Below are 19,849 nucleotides of genomic sequence, written 5' to 3' on the forward strand. Positions count from 1 at the left end.
CTCTTTTTTTTTTCCCTTCCCATAAGCTCACCTATTTTGTTTCTTAAATCCACATATGAGTGAAATCTAATAGTATCTGTCTTTCTCTGACTGACTTATTTCACTTAGCATCCATCCTCTCTAGCTGCATCCACATCATTGAGAATGGCAGGATTTCATTCTTCCAGCCTCTATGTTCTTAAGCATTATTCTTTATTGCTTTGGATGGGGCAATTTGAAATTTTAACCCTTGAGAATTACAATATCAGTAAGAATAATAAACACTCTGTCTAATTTTCAGCAAATGAGATTTTATCTGCACTCTTTTTTACAAAGGGGTATATAAAAGTTGAAGATTTAGCTGCAATTTTTAATTTAACTTTTTTTTAACATTTCATCATTCATTCTAGTCTTCATCATTAATCAGGGTTTTTAATTTCTTTCCCATTTTTACCCTTGTCTTTTCTAATATATGCTTGTCTAATATATGCTCCAGTCTTTCTAAAGTGGGCAATTTTGGTGTACATTTTAATTCACTTATTGGGACTGTTACCAAAGGAATTTTCTTGAAGGACATTGCAACCTGAACTTTTTGTGTTGTATGCCTTAGTATACAAGTATTCCAACTAAAGTGATGGTGCATTGTTCAGTTTTCTGCATGAATTATAAATACTCTTGTCTTCTGATCCCCCTAAACTTGACTCCTGTTCTGTTACTTTCAGTGTTTGTTTTAAAATAAGATTGTTGCTTTATCTCAATATAGTTGTCTAAGTTTTTAACTGCCTGACTTGTGATTTCTTGTATTAAACTTTTTATCCTGCAGGTGGCGCTAGAATCACACCTCATTTCAATAGAGGGTAGAATAACCAAAATTCTTTTCACTGTGAAAGTAAGATATCACAGTTTGTAATATTTATTATGTTAATAGTCTAATAAAAGCTTATCTGAATACAAGATGATCAATAGATCTCTCTACTTTATACTTAAGCAGAAAATTATAGAATAGGAAATCCTATATTTTCATATAAAGACTATTTCAAATTCTTTTTAGAGAAGTATTAATAATGTTTTTTGAGGACCATATGCTTGGTACTATTTTTCACAAACAACCCTAGGAGAGTAGGTAGGTGTCTATTTTTTTATAGACAGGAGTCAAGGGATTACTTGCTTGAGGACAACACTCAGTAGATGTCAATGAAAAGTAGGTAGGTAGATGAGAATGAAACCCAGATCTGTTAAAGTCCAGAGCTCTTACAGCAGTGTGCCATTGGCTTACACTAGTAGAACATAACATGAAAGCAAAGATGTCAAGATCCATTTGTAGTCTCATAAGTGTGAAATGAGGCACCAGCTGTGATATATATATTATAGTAAATGTATCTAAATATACACTACTCTTAATTTCAGTCTGTGGCTGTGCCAACAGCCAGTGTTGTCACAGTTACTCCTGGAAAGCCCTTGAATTCTGTAACTACCCTGAAGCCTTCAAATTTGGGAGCATCACCTGCCCTCTCAAATGATCCCAGTCTCAAAGCAGAGAACTCAGCAGCTGCTCAGGCAAATCTTTCTCCGGTAAGCTCTCACTTCCACCTTATGTGAGTACAGCTCTTTACATATTTTCTTGAATTCTGTTTTTAGCTAACATTTGTGTTTTATGTATATTTCTTTACTTAGGCGATGCTAGAAAATGTGAAGAAGTGTAAGAACTTCCTTGCCATGTTAATAAAATTAGCATGTAGTGGATCACAGTCCCCAGAAATGGGGCAGAATGTGAAGAAACTGGTGGAACAACTTTTGGTAAGTTAGTATTATGAAAACGTGAAAATTCCGTGAGAATTCTTAGAACATGTTTTAAATGGGATGTATCTTTAAGTGAGGTTTATGTTAGATGGATTTTTTTGACAAGCTATGGTTTGGTTTTTTTTGTTTTGTTTTGTTTTTAAGTTTATTTTGGGAGAAAGCTTTACGCAGGGGTTAGGGACAGAGAGAGAGAGAGAGAGAGAGAGAGAGATCGAGAGAGGGAGGGAAAGAATCTCAAGTAGACCACAGAGCTCAAGGTGGGACTCGAACCCGTGAACTGTGAGATCATGACCTGAGCCAAAGTCAAGAGCCAGATGTTTAATGAACTGAACCCTCCAGGTGCTTCTGCTTTTGCTTTTTAAGAGCTTTATAATGATAATAAATCTAAGACAAGTAAATCTATTGTTTATTATTTTCTGTATGCCTTAACCTAAAAAAGGACCTTGGAGAGAAGGTTGACTATTTGGCCAAGTAAAAAATTGTTACTAGAATTGCAAATGTCAGAAAGCCAGTCTGTAAGTTCAAACAACAAACTTTGTAACCCATGGAAGTAAGTTAATCTTCTTAAGTCTGCCTTTCCTTCTCTTAAAATGAGAAGAGTAATAAATGTGATGACCTTTAGGGCGCCTGGGTGGCTCGGTCAGTTGGGTGTCCAACTCTTGATTTCAGTTCAGGTCATGATCTCACAGTTCGTGAGATCAAGCTCTATGTTGGGCTCTGTGCTAACAGTGGGGAGCCTGCTTGGGATTCTTTGTCTCCTTCTCTCTCTCTCTTGCCCCTCCCCAACTTGTGTGCACTCTCTGTCTCTCTCTCTCAAAATAAATAAGTAAACATTTAAAACAAAATGTGATGATCTTTGACTTAACAAGTTCCAAGATGCTGTATTTTTTAGCTGTCAAATTATATGTCATTCATTTTTATATCTTTCAGATAAAATGCTTACATACATTAAAGCAGATGAAAGTGGAAATGAGCAAATATTACATATTTTATGCTTAAGAAATATGCTGATGATATAACAGAGAAATACAATTTTGAATTTTTTGAACTACTAAAATCTACAGGTTTCTCTGACCATACAATGAGAATTTTGTGTATTTTTTGTATAAAAATGGTCACTTTTTCCTAGCAGAAGATGTTTATGTTTCAAATATTACAGGAAAACAAGTATACTTTATAAATATTAAAATACCTTCTTTACTACTCTTTTTTATGCTACCTATAATTTGTTAGAAATAGAGCACATTTGAAACGGTTAGTTTTCTGCTTGGGAAAACTATTTTAAATATTTAAAATTGTAAGTCCTACAAACAAATTTTTAACTTAACTTTCAAGCATTTTTAAAAATTAAAATTAACTTAAATTTTTAATTTTTGATTTAAATGTAGTTGACATATTATTTTCAAGTATACAGCATAGTGATTTGACAATTACATACATTACAGAATGTTTACCACAGTAAGTGTGGTTACCATCTGTCACCAGAAAGTTATTGCAATATTATTCGTTATATTTCCTGTGCTGTACTTTCCATCCCTCTGACTTGCTTATTTTATAACTGGAAGTTTGCCCTTCCTAAGTCCCTTCAGCTATTTTGCCTATTTTCTCCTCCCCAGTTTCTTCTCTGTATTTGAGTTTGTTTCTCTTTGTATTATTTTTTAGATTTCACATATAAGTGAAATCTTACAGTATTTGTCTTTCTCCTGTCTGACTTACTTCAGTTAGCATAATACCCTCTAGGTCCATCCATGTTGTGAGTGGCAAGATCTCATTCTGTTTTATGGCTGAGTAATATTCCATTGTATATACCGCATCTTTTTTATCCAATCATCTGTCTAATGATGGACATTTAGGTTGCTTTTATATCTTGGATATTGTAAACAGTGCTGCAGTAAACACAGTGGTGCATATATTTTTCAGGGTAGTGTTTTTGTTTTCTTTGGGTAAATACCCAGAAGTGCATCATGTGTTATTTTAATTTTTAAATTTTTGAGAAATCTTCATACTGTTTTCCATAACAACTGTACCAATTTATATTCCTTCCAATAGTGCATAAGGGTTTCCTTTTCTCCACATCCTTGCCAACACTTATTACTTCTTGTTTTTTTGATATTAGCCATTTTGATTGGTGTGAGGTAATATCTCATTGTGTTTTTGATTTTCATTTCCCTGATGATTAGTGATATTGACTATCTATTCATATGTCTGTTTGCCATCCTAAGTCTTCTTTGGAAAAATGTCTATTTAGGTCCTCTTGTCTATTTTTAATCAGATTTTTTTTTTTTTTTTTTTTTTTTTTTTGGTATTGAGTTGTATGAATTCTTTATATATTTTGGATATTAACCCCTTATCAGGTATGTCATTTGCACATTATCTTCTCCCTATTCAGGAAGTTGCCTTTTTGTTTTGTTAATGGTTTCCTTTGCTCTGCAAAAGCTTTTTAGTTTGATATAGTCTCAGTAGTTTATTTTTGCTTTTATTTCCTTTGCCTGAGAAGACATATACAGAAAAATATTGCTAAGGCTGATGTCCAAGAGTTTACTGCCTGTGTTTTCTTCTGGAGTTTTATGGTTCTAGGTCTCACATTTAGGTCTTTAATCCATTTTGAATTTATTTTTGTATATGGTTTAACAAAATGGTCCAGTTTCATTCTTTTGTATGTAGCTGTCCAGTTTTCGCGACACTATTAAAGAGACTGTCTTTTCCCCATTGTATATTTTCACCTCATTGTCATAGATTAATTGACCATATACACATAGGCTTATTTCTTGGCTGTCTACTCTATTCCATTGATCTGTGCATCTGTTTTTGTGTCAATACCATACTGTTTGGATTACTATAGCTTTGTAGTATAGTTTGAAATCTGGGATTGTGATAACCTCCAGCTTTTTTCTTTCTTAAGATTGGCTGTTCAGGGTCTTTTGTGGTTCCACACAGATTTTAGGATTATTTGTTCTAGTTCTATGAAAAATGCTGTTGGTATTTTGATAGGAATTTTATCCAATCTGTAGATTGCTTTGGGTAGTATAAACATGTTAACAATATTAATTCTTCCAATCCCATGAGCATGGTATATGTTTCCATTTTTTTGTGTCCTCTTCAATTTCTTTCATTAACATCTTCTAGTTTTCAGAATACAGGTAGGTCTTTTACCTCCTTACATCAATCATGAATTACATACCTTTTCTCTTTTAAAATATTTGTAAACATAAAAGTATTCTTCTTTCTTCTGTTCCTCAGGATGCAAAAATTGAAGCAGAAGAATTTACTAGACAACTGTATGTTGAACTCAAGTCTTCACCTCAGCCTCACCTAGTTCCTTTTCTTAAGGTAAAGTTGTCTGTTACTTTGAAGAAATTATTTGGATTAGATTATTTAAAATAATTTTTAAAAAATAATTGAAAACCTGAATATTTCAATATGACAGCAGTTTAATGTGAAAATACTAACAACGTAGGAGAGGGCTCTCAACTGTTGTCATCTGTTAACATTCATAGTCCATATTCTTTGGATTGGAACACTTTGAGAAAACAGAAGTAACACCTCATTCATGAACAAAACTTAATGATTATATTGTTAAAGCTTATATCCTCAAATATCTTGACTTTTCCATTAAAATAGGGCCTTCTGCTTTGTCCTAATAACTCATATTGTCTTAGAAATAAAAAAAATCTCATCGTGCCAAATTTAGTGGGAGAGCTGTTATTTTTAAAAACTGTTACTAGGCATACTCCTTTGACAATTTGTTGAATTAAATAGAATTTTAATGTAGAACAGTAACTTTGATAACAAGAGACTATAAAAATTATTTTTTTTGGGATATTCAGAAGCTGAAGTGGAATCGAATTGAAATTTATACAGTTATTAAAGACCTGGGATTATAGTGAACCACAGAGTCATCCCATAAATTTTGAAATAATGGAAGACAATTTGACTTAACTGTGTAGGGAGATGAAAGAGGTGCCACAGTGGAAGGCTCCTTTTGGTTGCCTCATAGAAGAAGAGTTGGAAGGAAAATGGGGCACCTCTTCAGAAGGATATTAAAATAGTGGAAACTGTCACTAGAAGGGTGAGCACATTGATTAGGAGGATGCCAATCATGTGATATGAATTGTGGCTATAGCAACAGAATGTTTTAGCTAAAGGAGACTTGGTTTGGGGAAAGGCAAATTGCAGGTTCAGCAAAATACCTAATAATATCAAATAACTACTGCCCTGCTTTTTGGATGACCTTCTTGATTGAGAAGTTAGAGGCAGTTCTTCCTTGGGTCCCTTTCAATGCCTAAAGTTCTGTGAGCTATAGGTGTCTATATGACACTGACAACTCTTGAATTTATCTGTATTTCATACTCCCTGGAGACACCATGGGGGAGAAGGAAGATAATCAGTAGGCTTCTATTATGTATCCTATGCTTTGCTAGATACTTTTTATTTTTATTTTTTATTTTATTTTTATTTTTTGATTTTTAATATTTATTTTTGAGACAGAGAGACAGAGCATGAACAGGGGAGGGTCAGAGAGAGAGGGAGACACAGAATCCAAAGTAGGCTCCAGGCTCTGAGCTGTCAGCACAGAGCCCGACGCGGGGCTCGAACTCACGGACCGTGAGATCATGACCTGAGCCGAAGTCAGAGGCTTAACCGACTGAGCCACCCAGGCGCCCATGCTAGATGCTTTTTAAATTTGCATTGTTTGCGCTTAATTTTCATATCAGTCTTTTGAGAATACTAGGTGCTAGATTTTATAGTAGTTTCCATTTTGGAGATGAAAAAAACTTTAAATTGACTAATTTTTTTATCAAGCTCACAGGTCCAGAATTTATTCTACCTGACTATTTGTTTGATAATACTAACATTAAGTTGCCAAATGTTACACTAGGAAGTATTTGTGCTTTGTATGTATTTTTTTAAGTTTATTTATTTATTAAAAAAAAATTTTTTTTAACACTTATTTTTTATTTTTTATTCAGAGAGAGACAGAGCACAAACGGGGGAGGGTCAGAGAGAGAGGGAGACACAGAATCTGAAACAGGCTCCAGGCTCTGAGCTGTCAGCACACAGCCCGAGGCAGGGCTCGAACTCACGGACCGCTCACGGACCGCGAAATCATGACCTGAGCCGAAGTTGGACGCCCAACTGACTGAGCCACCCAGGCGCCCCAAGTTTATTTATTTTTGAGAGAGAGAGAGAGTGTGAGCATGTGCATGTGTGTGCATGAGCAGAGGGAAGGGCAGAGAGAGAGAGGGAGACAGAGAACCATAAGAAGGCTCCATGCTGTCAGCACAGAGCCCAGCATGGGACTCAATCTCACAAACGGTGAGATTGGGACCTGAGCTGAAATCAAGGGCCAGAAGCTTAACCAACTGAACCACCCAGGCATCCCTTTATGTGTTTTTTAAGCATCTATTAAGTTTTGTGATTTTTTTTTTTTTTTTTTTTGTGAGAATTTTTTTCTCATTTTTGAAAGCTTTTGGACATTGAATGTGGCATAGAGATGCCACATTTAAACTTAACTCTGGCCAGCTGATCAAGAGATAATTTAGACATATATTTTTTATTATCTCTTTGAGTCTCATTAATTAATTTATTAAAACAATTTTTTTAATGTTTATTCATTTTTCAGAGACAGAGCATGAGTGGGGGAGGGGCAGAGAGAGGGAGACAGAATCTGAAGCAGGCTCCAGGCTCTGAGCTGTCAGCACAGAGCCCGACGCTGGGCTCCAAGTCACGAACTGTGAGATTGTGACCTGAGCTGAAGTCGGACGTTCAACCGACTGGGCCACCCAGATGCCCCTGAGTCTCATTATTTTAACATTTTTTTTCAATTGTGTTTTTCTCAGGATCCCCTCATGTTAGAATTCTAGCTTAAATTTAATCAGATCACTTCATCTGTTCATGTGTTTCCAAAGCAGCTTGTTTTTAAAGTTTGGAAAAAGATTATGAGAGATTGTTTCTTACTTTCTTTTGTTACCATTTACATACATATTTGAAAACCTTCAGAGAGCTTTTCAATCCTTTTTAATCAAAAAAAAAAAGTAAAGGAAGTAACTATAAGAAAAGGAAGAACAATGGTTCTCATTTGCTTCTTAAATAAAGGCAGTCTGACTGAATTTAAATGTCAAAACAAGGAAACCTTCCAAACAGCCCTTGAATTCACCAAAAGATAACCTACTATCTTGCCTCCTTTTCCATTTTTTTTTTCTTTCTTAAAAACAAAATCCCCAGGGACAAAAAGAATGTTCTACTTTTTAGTTTGAACACCCTTTACTCTTTTAGAAGGGTGTGAGGGACACCAATGTAAAATCCTGTCAAAATATTCTAGCTTGGGAAACCTAAGGGGCTCAGTCAGTTAAGTGTCCCACTTTTGATTTTGGCTCAGATCATGAGATTGAGCCCTGAGTTGGGCTCCATGCTGAGTGTGGAGCCTGCTTAAGATCGTCTCTCCCCCCCACATCCCCCCAAAAGACTCTCTCCCTCCCTCTCCCTCTGCTTTTCCCCCACCGCATGCATGCACTCGCATTCTATCTCAAATAAATAACACAAATGAATAAACAGACAAATAGTTAAATAAATAAATGAAAATATTCTAGCTCAATTAAGGAAATTGACCTTGTTTGTATTAGTTTTATTTTTGTTTTTTCTTGTATTACTTTTATTTTGATTTAAGACTGTCTATCCAAAGCTTGAAAGTTGTTTACTAAAACCTTTTTTTTGATAGATTCTATTGTTATAAAACAAACTTATAGATACTAAGATTATTAGTGATCTATTATGGGGTATAGGTAAATATAAACAAGTATACACAGTGTTTTTATTTTACTAAATTGATATTGAGGTATACAAAATAAGTTTAATATTGGGAGATAATTTCCTGTTGAAAAATAAAGCACTTTGGGGCTTTAAATTGACTGTATCCTGGATTTTGACAGGATATGAATATGAAGTGATACCAGATTTCCTCAACTGAAACACCTGATATACTTTTGATTTGTTTTATGTTGTAAAGCTATGAAAAATACAAAGCTATGAAGTACTAAATCCTTTAGTTTTACTAGCAGTTGATTTATTTAATCAGGTTCTTTTTTCTCCCGTTTCTAGAAAAGTGTGATTGCCTTACGACAACTCATGCCCAACTCCCAGAGCTTTATTCAGCAGTGTGTTCAGCAGACCTGTAGTGAGGTTGTCATTGCTACCTGTACCACAACAGCAGCCACTTCTCCCGTGGTGACAACAACAGTTTGCTCCATCCAGCCTGAAAAACCCATCATTGTTTCTGGAACAACAACAGCCAGCACTGTGTCAGTGCCAGCTCTGAATCCACTTGCTGGCCCAGGGGGAGCAAAACCAGGAGTTGTGACACTTCATTCTCTGGGTCCACCTGCTGCACCAGGAGGAACAGCAGCTGGAACGGTTTTGCTTCAGACTCCAAAACCACTGGTGACATCTATACAGAACACAGTCACAGCAGTCTCCCTCCCACCTGAGAAGCCAGCTGTCTCTGGGGCAGCAGTCACGCTGGCTCTCCCTGCGGTGACTTTCGGAGAACCTTCGGCAGCAGCTGTCTGTCTTCCGTCTGTGAAACCTGTCATGACCTCTGCTGGGACCACATCTGACAAGCCTGTCATTGCTCCAGTCCAGATAAAACTTGCACCACCAGGCCCCGTCCTTTCTCAGCCGGCTGGTATTCCACAGGCAGTTAAAGTCAAACAACTAGTGAGTAACGTTCATTTCTTCCTCAGTTTCTTCTTTTGAAAATTTCAAACATTCAGAAAGCTGGCAAGGCTAGTAAAACAGGCCCCTGCGTATCCTTGACTGAGTTTGAATACTTGGTAACATTTTGCCATATTCGTTTAGTTTCTTCCTCTCTCTGTTCACACACATAAGCACACGCACATAACTTTTTCCTGAACCATTTGAGAGCTTATTGCAGAAGTCGTGATGTTGCACCTCTAAGCTAAGTACTGTGTATCTCCTACTGAAAAGGATTTTTTCTCTAACATAAGGGCCTCACACTTATTATCATATGTGGAAAGTTAGTATTGGTACAGTTATTTTCCTAGTTGTGCCAACAGTGTCCTTTACAGCTACTTTTTTTCTGATAGAGAACTGCCTGTTACATTCACCTGTCTTTTCTCTTTAGGCTCCTTTAATCCAGAACAGCTCCCCAGCCTTTCATGGTTGCTCATTATCTTGTAATAGTTTAAGTGCCCAGGCTAGTTGTTTTGCAGAATGTCCTTTGTTATGTCTAATTGTTTCCTCAAGTTAAGATTCAGACTAAATCTTTTTGACAAGGTTATTACAGAGGTAATGTTATGGTAACAGTTCTCAAGAAAAATATGCTAAGAGGGGAGGGAAACAGTGAGGGGAATAGATGAGTATGAAGCTGTGTTTTTTCCTAAACTTGGTAGGTTGGGAGGTTCTTGGATGAAAGAAACCTTAGCTATTTATCAATTAGCGCTGTTAACACTTAGAAATAAAACTGTCAGTTATTTTACCAGTTTATTGGTAATAAACTGCTATTTGGGAATAGCAGAGCATTAGATTCATGACAAGCAAGCTATGGCAAAATCACAGGCACATCTAGAGAGCAGAAGAGAATGGCCTTGTATAGAGGAAAGGAGGAAGTTGGAAAAGGCTGTTATAATCAAAAGTCCTTTGGAGTAAACACAGTTCGATGTGTAGTAGCTTCTCCTTGGCGGAGTTGTGACAGTCTCTCTCTCATCAGCTGGGCTGTTGCTGGGCAAGATGAAAATCTTTCTTCCTCCTGCAGTCGTAGTAAAGGATAGGTTTCTTCCTGTTCAGAATGCAAGGTACCTCTCTTTGTGTTGGGGTCTGCAGCTGATGACTAGTTGTAGGGTGTGAGAGGTTCCCCTTTTGGCTTCCTGGCTCATTTTCATGGGGCTTCCCCTTATTTTCAGTGTTTAGAACATTTTAGTTGATTCAAGACAGGTGGTGAGAGTATTATTAATAACCTGTGGGAGATAGTACATGGTGAGTTAAGAATCACATTTCTTGGGGTGCCTGGATGGCTCAGTCGGTTGAGCGTCTGACTTCGGCTCAGGTTGTGATCTCAAGGCTTGTGAGTTTGAGCCCCACATTGGGCTCTGTGCTGACAGCTCAGAGCCTGGATCCTGTTTCAGATTGTGTGTCTCCCTCTCTCTCTGCCCCTCCCCCATTCATGCTCTTTGTGTCTCTCTCTTTCTAAAATAAACATTAAAAAAATAATAAGTAAAATAAAAATTATTTTTCTTTTTGCTTACCTTATACTGTAACTAACACCTGTTACACTAGCTGTTCTAGTATAGTTTTGGTAATTGCCCTTGTTTTCTTTTATAAATCTTTTTGTTAAAGGCTGTGTGTTGAATCTCTTTGTTTTAGTTTTTATTCTGCTTCTGGGAATAATAAAATCCAAGTAGACTTACTAGCCTTGTTTGTGTGATCAGGAGCAGAGGTTAGTATCTGTGGATGATTATCTTTGAGGCAGAAGGTAGCAATGGGTTTAAGATGAAAGAAGGAAGATCAATATGGACAATCAAACTCCTGAGTAGGTAGGAAGTAATAGCCATTTCCTGGGTGCTAATCTTTTTTTCATCCCTTCCCACTCAGGGTCTGATTTTCAAATACAGAAATGTGCCTGCCTTGCAGGGTTTCTCTTGGGTTGTCTGAATTTAATCTCAGACTTGAAACCTTTTTAGAAGCAGTGATTCTTAAATATCAGTCTGAGCAGCCAGCTTTGGGAACCACTGAAACAGAGTAATTGCCTCAAGGAAAGGCCTGTTTTTTGGGAGCACTGAACAGAATTGAAATCCTCTTTACAGGTCATAAGTGATTCTTGAATCAGTGCTAATCTTTATTGAACATTTATACTATTATTAGTTCCTGAAGTGAAATAATACTTTATAGCTATGTAGAATTTTAAAAGCATGTCATGTATTAACTATGGGTTTTAAAATAATTTTGTGATAAAGAAAAGGCAGTGAGAAAACTAAGACTCTGGAAACATTAAGTGACCCATCCACTGGCACTCAACAAGTATTGGATCTCAGACTAGAACCTAGTGTCTTTCCCATTAGAGTATGGTACTCATGACAAGAACTATTAAGTTTCTAGAGTGTCCTGAAACAGAAAAGCTATGTGGTAATAATATCTTGATAGCATTTATGTTTTGTAGGTTTGACTTGTTATACATTAGGAACAATTTCAGTAAAGAAAAAATGTAACAGAAAATCCAGTGGATGGTGCCTGGCTAGCCCAGTACTTCGAGTATGCAGCTCTGGATCTCAGGGTTGTGAGTTGGAGCCCCACGTTGGATACAGAGATTACTTAACAATAAAATCTAAGAAAGAAAGAGAAAAAGAATGAATGAATCCAATGGTAAATGTTAGGGGTTTTTTGACTTACTACTTTCATTTGTATAATGTGGAGTATTTTAATTTTCCTTGTGAATTCTGCTTTCTTGTTTAGCCTTTGTTTGTTTACATTTTTTTTTTTTTTTTTTTTTTTTTTTTTTTAAGTAGGCTCCATGCCCAATGGTGGGGCTTAAACTCAGGACCCTGAGATTGAGAGTTGCATGCTCTACCTACTGAGCCAGCCAGGCACCCCGTTTGGCCTTTGTTTTAATTTTACTCAACACATTTGATGTCAGTATTCATACCTTCATATTTAAAAATGACAAACACTAGAGCAATAGACACTGAAGATGCATTGTAATCTGTTTTGTAACACATTTTTACCTGGGGCACAAAACAAGATAAGCCATTCTGTATGGTAATGCCACAGAGAGGACTGAACTAGGATATTTTTTCAAATTAATGTGGAAAATTAATATTTACTAAAGTGTTTATTAGTATTAGGTGAGCCCATTTTAAACCATTGTCCAATTTAATCCCAGATAGGTGAGAAGGAAAATAGGATGCTAGAAACATAAGAAAGTATTCAGTGCAGCTTTTAAAGAAAGATGGCAAATAATAATTTGAGATATGAGAATTGCCATACTGGATCAAATCTGTGGTCTGGGCAACTCAGGATGTAGTCTCTAAAAATGAGCTGAAGAATGGGGCACCTGGGTGGCTCAGTTTGTTAGGCATCAGACTTCACCTTGGGTCATGATCTCACAGTTTGTGAGTTTGAGCCCTGCTTGAGGCTCTGTGCTCACTGTGCAGAGCCTGGAGCCTTCTTCAGATTCTGTGTCTCTCTCTCTCTGCCCCTCCTCTTCTCATATTCATGCTCATGCTCTGTCTCTTTCTCTTTCTCTCAAAAATAATAAACATTAGGGGCGTCTGGGTGGCTCAGTCGGTTAAGCGTCCGACACTGGCTCAGGTCATGATCTCATGGTTCGTGAGTTTGAGTCCCATGTCAGGTTCTGTACTAATATCTCAGAGCCTGGAGCCTGCTTTGGAATTTGTGTCTCCCTCTCTGTCTGCTCCTCCTCTGTTTGCACTCTCTCTCTCAAAAATTAATAAAACATCAAAAGAAATTTTAAAAATATATAAATAAACGTTAAAAAAATTAAAAATGAGCTGAATGCAAGTATTACTGTTCAATGTTAGTTTTTAAATTTGTTTATTCCCTTTAATAATTGATCGTGAATTTTAAAATTCCTTCTTTATACTTTATCTGTTTCTAGCATTTCTACTAATTTTTCTGGAAATTGTATAGGTTTCCTGCTTTCTAGATGTTTTCTATATCCATGCTTTTGAGCTATAAGAATCCTCTTAATCTCCCATTGCAGGGTTTAAATTTTATAGAATTATTGCTTTATGAAATTATACATTTTTATTCCAGATTAAAGAGGCCCTTCCCCATTTTTTTTTAAATTTAGATTTATTACTACATGTTGTCTTTTCTATCTCATTGATTATTGTATGTTAACCTCTGGGGATCTGCTTAAAGTTCTCATCAGAAGAATTGACTTGTTCACAGCTTCCGTAGATGAAAGTTTTTCATTTTGTGCCAGTAGTTCATTGCTTTGTATATTTTAGTCCTCAAATGCTTGAATTATTGAAATGTGGACCTAATCAGTAGTTCTTTTGATTTCATCTGAGAATCTAGTTTTTATAAATGTTAATGTTATTATCTATTAATTCTAGCATAGCAGGTGTTATATGATGTTACACACTCTAAATGTTAAGCTTAACGTTTTTACCTTTAAAGTTAGTGAAAGAGAGTGGATGATATGTAGTATAGTCTACTGATGATGGATAGGTAATAAGTAGAAGCTTTCAGAAGTTTCAGCACTTAAACAGTTTTCTTAGGATATTTGTGAAAAAACTGTTTTACTCATAATTGAGCAAAAGCTAAATTTAATTTAAAGTATAATTTAAATTAAATTTAAACTTAATTAACAAAAGGTAATTTAATAGAGAACTAAATTTTAATTTCAGTTTGGTCATTTTAAAAATTAAATTTGATATATTTTAATAACTAATTTTACCATATAAAAATTAAACAATAAGTCTCTAAAGTCCACAACATGTATGAATAAAATTCACGAATGAGAAAGTTAATTCAAAATTCCTGGTCTGTATTTTTAGGGAAAAGAAAAATGCTGATAATTTTAGAGAGCAAACTGAATGTTACCACTCTTAGTAGTAATATTGTATTATATGTTGTTAGTTCAATATCTTTAAAAACAGTTTATACTTGGAGATAGGGCAGGAAGCTTTTATATTATCTTGGATATTTTTCTTATTTCAAATATATATTTCCCCGAGCACCTGGGGTGGCTCAGTCTGTTGAGTGTCTGACTCTGGATTTTGGTTCAGGTCCTGATCCCAGGCTTATGGAATTGAGCTCTGTGTCATGGAGCCTCCTTAAGGTTCTCTCTCCCTCCCTCATTCCCTCCCTCTCTCCCTCTGCCCCCTTTCCCTTGCTTGCACATGGGCATGTGCGTGCGCTTTCTCTCTCTCTCTCTGTAGAAAATATGTATATATGTGTGTGTGTGTGTGTGTGTGTGTGTGTGTGTGTGTGTGTGTATATGTATGTATGTATGTATATATATATATATATATATATACATACATACATATGACTCTTTTATCTGCATTTCTTCCTTAACAGAATTGTAGGCATTTGATAAATAAGTGGCCAAGTATGTCCAACAGTCATTCTCCAAATATTACGGTTTTGTGGATATCAGATGAAAACAAGTACTAGTACATTATTAAATGTGGTAATTTTCCATTTCATTCCATTGAAGTAAAGCTGATTTCTTAAAACAAATTGATCTAGAATATTAGAAAAGATTTATTCTTGTTGCATTGTATTTTCCTCTGGTACCTAATTATTTTGAAGTAAGGGACCCATTAAAGAATTTTAAACAAATATATCTTTATATGAAATACTATATGAGATGTAACTCTGCTGACTGTCTCTGACTTCAGTTTTCACTGGACATGGAGAAGTGTTTTCAAGGGTATAAATTTTAGTTTCTGAGTATGCTGGTGGCCACTATATTTATTAGAGAAGTTAAAGTAAAAATTGAGTAGGAAAAAAAAACAAAACAAGGATCATTAATTGTTTTATTGGCTCAGGTAGTTCACTCTCCGTTTCATATTGGACTGACCTAAGGATCCAGATTTAAGCAGTTTTATTTTTTTCTTTCTTTTTTTGCATTCTGTTAAGTGTGAGAAGAGAGGTAGAATTCCAGTTGATGGTTGTAGTCCCACTTAAATGGGACTGAGGAAAGTTTTGGTGAAGAAAGAAATTGAATTCAAGTAAGGTACCTTTATTTACCATGTGTATTTAGGGTTGCATAGAAGATTCTCCACATGCCATATTTAATCAGAGTTTATATAATAGTATATAGATTGATTAATGCTAGTTCATTTAAATTTACTTGAGTTTTTTTTTTTTCTTTTAATTGGCAAGGATACATTAGAATTGATGGACAATAAACTATTTAGAAACAGTGTTTACAGTATTAGGTCATCTTATGTTTGCTTTATCAAAGAAAATGTTTTATTATGGAAATTTTGAAACATAGCAGTGTTGAAGTTCATAGTGAACACCTGTATAGCAACCACCCAGATTCTGTTTATAATTACTATACTTGATTTATCATGTATTTATCCAGCCTTCAATCATCTTATTTGATGGTTTCAAAGACTTCTTCCTAAATAGTTAAACATGCATATTATTAACTACAGTTCAGTATTTCCTGTTCTTTTTCTTTTTAGCTAAAATCTACATACAGTGATGTACACAAATTTTAAATGTACCATTGGATAAGTTCTGGCAGTTAGTGTATACTTCTGTGTAACTCAGATCCCCTACCAAGTTATAGTATGTTAACATCATCTTGAAGTACCCTTGTGTTCCTTCTCAGTCCCCACCCCAACATCCCCAGAAGCAACAACTCTTTTGATAATTTTCTCCCACAGATTACTTTTGCTTGTTCTAGAATTTCATATGAATCAAATCTTACAATAAGCACATTTAAAATTTAACAAAAATTTATAGGTTCTCACTTTTTTTTTAATGTTCATTATTGAGAGAGAGAGAGAGCATGAGTGGGTGAGGAGCAGAGAAAAAGGAAAACACAGAATCTGAAGCAGGCTCCAGGCTCTGAGCTCTCAGCACAGAGCCTGGCACAGGGCTCAAACTCACGACCTGCAAGATCATGACATGAGCCGAAGTCGGACGCTCAACTGACTGAGCCACCCGGTCACCCCTATAGGTTCTCAATTTTAAGCAGCATTTACAGATTCCTATAAAAGCTGGTGGTATAATTAAGAATTCATTTGAGCACATTTTTTAAAATGTTTTTTTATTTTAGAGAGAGAGAGCAAGCAGGGGAGGGGCAGAGAGAGAGGGAGACAGAGGATGCGAAGCAGGCCCCATGCTGTCAGCCCAGAGCCCGATGCGGGGCTCCAACTCACAAACCACGAGATCATGACGGGAGCTGAAGTCTGACACTTAACTGACTTAGCCACCCAGGTGCCCCTGAGCACATTTTTAAGAGTTTAGAAGGCCCATTAAATTAAAGAAACAGCATGTTCTAAGGTTTACCAAGATTGAGTTTTAATTTAGATTGGGCATGGCAAATAAGTTTCAACTTTCATTGTAGGATTTGACTGGAGCTCTGTGTTAAGATTCTGAGGCTGAATGTGGGCATATAGAAGTGTTTAGTGGTGTATGCCATTGTCCCAGAAGGTAAGGAATTGTGGTACAAGAACCATATATTAGCTGTTCCTGAGAAATGGTTGGCAACTAACTACCTGACTTTTATACTGCAGCTTTTGTTTAGTTAGGGTCTTCTATTTTCTGGAAGTCAACCTTACTGAGTTCATTCCGGTAATCACATATTGAATAATGTATAGAAATTAGAGGAGATAGTAAGTGATTGAATCCAGTAGCTGTGTGTGCATGCACTACTTGAGTTATTTACAGATAAACATTTGATTGCTGTGTATTTATGAATAGGGGAGTAGGTGAGGGTTGAAATACAGAGAAAGCAATAGTTCCTTGTCACATATCCCAGAGCATAATGTAAAAATCATAATTAAAAAAAAAAAAACCTAAGTAATGTTATGTAGCCCTAGACCTATATTTCTATGAACTATTAGAACATTAATTTATTTTAAGATTCAAATAAAACATCAGAATTTGACATGTCAAGATAAAAGGCTAAGGTATGTGCTACTTAGTGATTTTCCTTGCTAGTGGTTTTTTGGAGGGAAATAAAGGACTTAAGTTTGCAAAAATATGATACAGCTTTCTTTTGCTTGCCAAGTAGGAATAAATATCTCTTCAGGTAAATTTCCATCTCTCTGCAATAATTTCTCAATCTCCATAAGATGCCTAATACTGTGGTTTTAAGTGGTACTTTGAAAGAACGCTAATGAATGCTCTTCTACTTTCTCACTCATTGTATTTTATTTTGTTCAGCAAGCGTGCAGTGTGCTGTACATGCTGCCCCAAGTGTCATAATCATTAAGATGAGGAATAATAGGGATCCAGGGTTATTTAAATCCCAGCTCAGAACTTTGTGATATGTATAAATACCATGTATCATATACATTTATATAAATATTTGTATATTCATAATATATATAATAATTATAAACATGTATAAAGATATATTTATATGTTTTTAACTGGCATATTTGTCTCCCCCCATGTGTATGATCTTGATCCCACGTGGGCTGTAGGCAGGGCCAGGCACACCTGGGATCCTACGGGTGGGCACTGAGGCTTGCTTTCCCCAGCTTGTTCTTGTCAGGGCCACATAGTGGTGCCTCGGTCCCATGGGTGCTATCCCTGTCTGCCCCACCTCCACTCCTTATAGTCCAGGTCACATACAGCCAGGCTGTGTAGGGCCCGCATCCACCTCAGGGACAGAGCTTCGGGCTATTACGTGAGTACCTATCAGAATGGTATGAAGACTAACTCACCACACACACACATACACACACGTGTGTGTGTGTATGTGTGTGTGTGTGTGTATACATATATATGTATATATATGTATGTGTGTGTATATATATGTATATATATAGATATATATATTTTTTTTTTTTTTTTTCCCCTTAAGAAAGAGAAGGGTGCAAGTGAGCAAGGGACAGAGAGAGAGAGAATCTCACGAGGGACAGAGAGAGAAGCAGAGCTCACCGGAAGCAGGGCTTGTCGTTTTTGTTGTTGTTGTTTGTTTTGTTTTTACATCGGAAGCAGGGCTCATGCTTACCTAATGTGGGACTTGAACTCTCAAAAGGTGAGATCATGACCTGAGCTGAAGTCAGATGCTTAACCACTGAGGCACCCAGGCACCCTCTAATAATATTTTATTATTGTTTTTCAAAATTAAAATACTGAAAAAGAATACTTAGTAAAGGATATTAAGGAAGAAAATGTGAGTGAATGGGGAAAGAGGCCAGAATTGTAAGGATTGTTTCTGTTAAGATTCAGTCTGAATGCATAAATGTAACTGTGAATGCATATTTCATTGTAGAATTTATTATTTTTCTAGTAATATTAGTTTGAAAACTCAACTTCATTTTTCTAATTATAAATGTAGTATATGCTAATCATAAAAAAGCAAATAATGCAGATACCTATAAAGTATATATAAAATATATAATAAAGAAATACACAGCATCCAGGTGGCTCAGTCAGTTAAGTGTCCAACTCTTGATTTTGGCTCAGGTCCTGATCTCATACACCTGACAGTGCAGCCTGCTTTGGATTCCCTCCCTCTCTCTCTGCCCCTCCCCCCCCCCCGCCCCTCCCCTGCTCATATGCATACTCTCAAAATAAATGAAATAAATAATTAAAAAGAAAAAAGGGGCACCTGGGTGGCCCAGTCAGTTAGGCCTCTTAACTCTTGGTTTCGGCTCAGGGCATGATCTCACAGTTCTGTGGGGTTGGATTCTCTCTTTCTCCCCCTATCTCTGCCCCTCTCCCACTTGCACTCTCTCAAAATAAATAAATAAACAAAAAAAAAAAAAAAAGAAAATATGATCCAAATGGAGAGTTAAATTGGGCAGTGGATAGTGTAAATTTGAATTACACTCTAAAAAGAAAACACAGTAAAACCTTGGATTGCGAGTATCTTGTTCTGCGAGTGTTCTGCAAGACGAGCAAACATTTCTAATAAATTTTAACCTGATCAATGAGTGATGCCTTACAATACAAGTAGTATGTGACGCCAAACATCACATGATCACAGCTGAGCCAGTGGTTCTTCTCTGTCTCTCTTCAGTGTGGGATTGTGGGTGATCGTGTCCCATACTCAGATACTTGGTCTCAGGCCGCAGCGTTTGGCAGAAATCTGATTTTTCAGAATGTTGGAAGGTGCCCACAACTGGCATCCTACCGTTGGATCCAACTGTTGCATTGTGAGCAACAACAAGAGGTTATGGAGGAGATCTCCTATGCAGAGGAGGAGGAAAAAAAGGTGGAGGAATCCCCCACTTCAAATGAGATTAGGGAGATGTGTACAATGTGGGAAGCTGCAAAATTTTGTAGAAAAGCACCACCTGAATACAGCTGTAGCAGTGTGAGGGATGAATCTGTTTAATGACAAAGCAACGTCACATTTCCACAAAATCCTCAAAAGGAGGCAAAAGCAAGT

General features: G+C 36.3%; 1 protein-coding gene across 1 annotated transcript in view; it reads left to right on the forward strand.

Annotated features, from left to right (window-relative positions):
• The window catches only part of TAF4B (TATA-box binding protein associated factor 4b), a 124,403-nt gene that overhangs the window by 18,916 nt on the left and 85,638 nt on the right, over positions 1-19,849 (forward strand). The window contains exons 4-7 of the mRNA XM_019465502.2: positions 1,387-1,551; positions 1,654-1,776; positions 5,020-5,109; positions 8,878-9,492. Coding sequence (XP_019321047.1) covers positions 1,387-1,551; positions 1,654-1,776; positions 5,020-5,109; positions 8,878-9,492 — 993 coding nt within the window. The remainder of the gene's footprint in view (positions 1-1,386; positions 1,552-1,653; positions 1,777-5,019; positions 5,110-8,877; positions 9,493-19,849) is intronic.

The sequence above is a fragment of the Panthera pardus genome, unplaced genomic scaffold (genome assembly GCF_024362965.1).
Source record: "Panthera pardus isolate Hobbes unplaced genomic scaffold, ASM2436296v1 HiC_scaffold_15, whole genome shotgun sequence".
Lineage (NCBI taxonomy): Eukaryota > Metazoa > Chordata > Mammalia > Carnivora > Felidae > Panthera > Panthera pardus.